General features: G+C 49.7%; 1 protein-coding gene across 1 annotated transcript in view; it reads right to left on the reverse strand.

Annotated features, from left to right (window-relative positions):
- The window catches only part of DUOX1 (dual oxidase 1), a 38,515-nt gene that overhangs the window by 29,759 nt on the left and 6,134 nt on the right, over window positions 1-2,622 (reverse strand). Inside the window, exons 6-9 of the mRNA XM_015557513.1 lie at window positions 2,252-2,260; window positions 1,662-1,888; window positions 1,178-1,238; window positions 947-1,043 (exon numbers count right to left, since the gene is read on the reverse strand). Of these exons, the coding sequence (XP_015412999.1) occupies window positions 947-1,043; window positions 1,178-1,238; window positions 1,662-1,888; window positions 2,252-2,260 (394 nt within the window). The remainder of the gene's footprint in view (window positions 1-946; window positions 1,044-1,177; window positions 1,239-1,661; window positions 1,889-2,251; window positions 2,261-2,622) is intronic.

The following is a 2,622-nucleotide window of genomic DNA, read 5'->3' on the forward strand; positions in this document are numbered from 1 at the left end:
TATTAGTCAAGCACTCTGAAAGTGTTTTCACTCTTAATGTGGTGTACAGGGAGATATTAGAATAAGTTTAATCACTTTATCAGTCATTGTTGGCATCACTGTTGTTTTTATATCATGTTTTGTTTTTGTTTTGTTTTGTTTTTGTTGTTTTCATATCATGTTTTTGTCGTTTTATATCATGCCTCTGTTGTTGTCATATCCTTTTGTTACTGTTATTTATTAATAAATGTATATATTATTTTCAAAAAATATAATGCGATTGTAAAAAAAACTGATATGCTTTGCTTTGTATACATTTAATTAATTGTTTTTAAAGTCCCCTTTTTATTATTTTGGAGCCTATATTTTCTTCAGCTCTCACACATTTTAAAAAATATATATTTTTATTGATTTCAGGGAGGAAGGGAGAGGGAGGGAGATAGAAACATCAATAATGAGAGGGAATCATTGATTGGCTGCCTTCTGCACACCCCACACTGGGGATTGAGCCCACAACCCAGGCATGTGCCCTGATTGGGAATCGAACTGTGACCTCCTGGTTCATAGGTCAACGCTCAACCACTGAGCCACACTGGTCAGGTTCACATTTGTATTATAATTTCTCCAAAAGGTTTATAAGCGCCAAGTTCTGTATTTACAGCTAAAAATGCCCCCAGGGTAGTGTCAAGTTCAGCACAACAGGCTTTGTGACAGCCTCTGAGCCTCAATTAGCCAGTCTTAAACTGGAGAATTAAGAGCTACACCAGTTGCAGGAAAATGGACCTAAAGTGCTTAAACACCACAATAATGTATCTTTTTAAACAATTGTTTTTATTCTTCCTGTCCTTGTTCACTGTTCCCTGATAATCCTGTCCTAAGGACTCAAGAGGGCAATTTTCTCAATTGACAATCCCACCCCCACCTGCCGCCCCCTCACCTCCCAACACACACTTGAGCCCTCCTTTACCTCATGTAGACGCCAGGGGGCACCATGGTGGAGAGGAACTGTTCAGAGGCTGCCAGGAACTCTGGAGAGATGCTGGGGTCCAGGAAAGGGCGGTACCCTGCCCCACAGGAGCAATAGGAGAAATGAACTCCTGAACCCTCCATCCTCCCAAACAGGCATCCACCTGTCTTCTTTCCGCCCATGGGTCCTCACCACAACCTCCCTCAACACAGGTGCCCCCCATGCCCTCACCTGTATATTCTGGGGGTGTTTGCTGCAGGAAGCTGGGCAGCCACTCATACAGAGCAATGTTCTGAGGGTCAAGAGAGAGGAAAGGTGGAGCGAATGCTCCAGCTGCCAGGACAGGAGGGATCTGAGCCAGGGAAGGCTTAAGTGGGAGAGGACGACCAGGCAGGGGCAGTCATGGGAAAGGCAACTCAAATGGGAGAGGAGCTGAGGCCTCTCCCACAAGGAACAAGGGACTGGGGGAGGGGGGGGGCAGCTAAATCTCTTGTGTAAGTGGCACTTAGCCTCTCTGTCATCCCTAGACTTTAGCTCTCCACACAAGCAGGGGTCCTGCGAGCGAGGGAAGGCGGGTCACCCGGTCCTGGTCACCAGCTGTCCCAGTAAAGGGTGTTTCTGGGTGGCCGGTGTCCAAGGATGGGGGCTTTGCACGGGAGCAGAGTCCCCGTGGACCAGAGCAGGAGGGCGGGGCGGGGAGGGCCGTGGCACTGACCTGGTAGGTGGCAATGACCCTCTTGCGCGCGTGCTGGAACAGCTCCTCGTCCCCCCAGCGCGGGTGCTCGCGGGCCAGCCTCTGCGCGCACAGGTTGTGGTAGCGGAACCAGAGCAGGCCCAGCGCCTGCAGGAAGGGCTCGCGGTTCCCTCGCTCGGCCCCGAAGGCTGCATCCGCCAGGGGGACGCAGGAGGGAGAGGAGCGGGTGTGACCCAGGGGAGCGCCACCTCGCAGACCCCAGCCCGCCCCGCATATGAAGTACTTAGAAATGCATTTAATGTAATTTGGGCAACACTTATTTCCTGAAAACTGTTCACTGAGAAAAAGTAATGGAAACCAAAATAACTGTGATATGTAAGAATACCTATATTAATCAACAGGGGAATCTCAATATTAAGATACCACTTCTTCCCATATTGATCTACAGATTCAATAGAATCTTCATCAAATTGCTAAACATTGACAATACAAACAGCCAATAGCCATATGAAAGATGTTCACCCTCACTGGCAACTAGGGAAGTGCAAATCAAAACTACAATGAGATACCACCAACCACCTGTTTGAGTGGCCATTATCAGCAAGACAAGCAGTGGTAGCCTGTGCACACAGGGGAGGGGCGCTAGGGCCAGGGAAGCCCACTCTCCTTTCTCCCCCAGGTAGCTAGTTCCCCCACCCCCAGGCCCAAGCTGCAAAAGACTCAACAGCCATTATGGGCAAGTCCCCGCCTTGACCTCACCCAGTCCTTCCCAAAGCTTTGTTACACCCTGGTCCAAACTGTTTTCATTGACAGTTTGGACCTCTCCTTGGTAACTGGGAGGTGCCTAGTGAGTGTGCCTGGCAGCATGGGTTCCAACACATCGCTGGAAGCAGCCCGCCCAGAGGGCCTGCCAGCCCTGGTGGCCTGGTGGACACTGAGAAGCAGGTGTAGGCATTTGGAATAACTAGCAGGAGCCCGGCAT

Source organism: Myotis davidii, unplaced genomic scaffold, assembly GCF_000327345.1.
Source record: "Myotis davidii unplaced genomic scaffold, ASM32734v1 scaffold46, whole genome shotgun sequence".
In the NCBI taxonomy this organism is placed as follows: Eukaryota; Metazoa; Chordata; class Mammalia; order Chiroptera; family Vespertilionidae; genus Myotis; species Myotis davidii.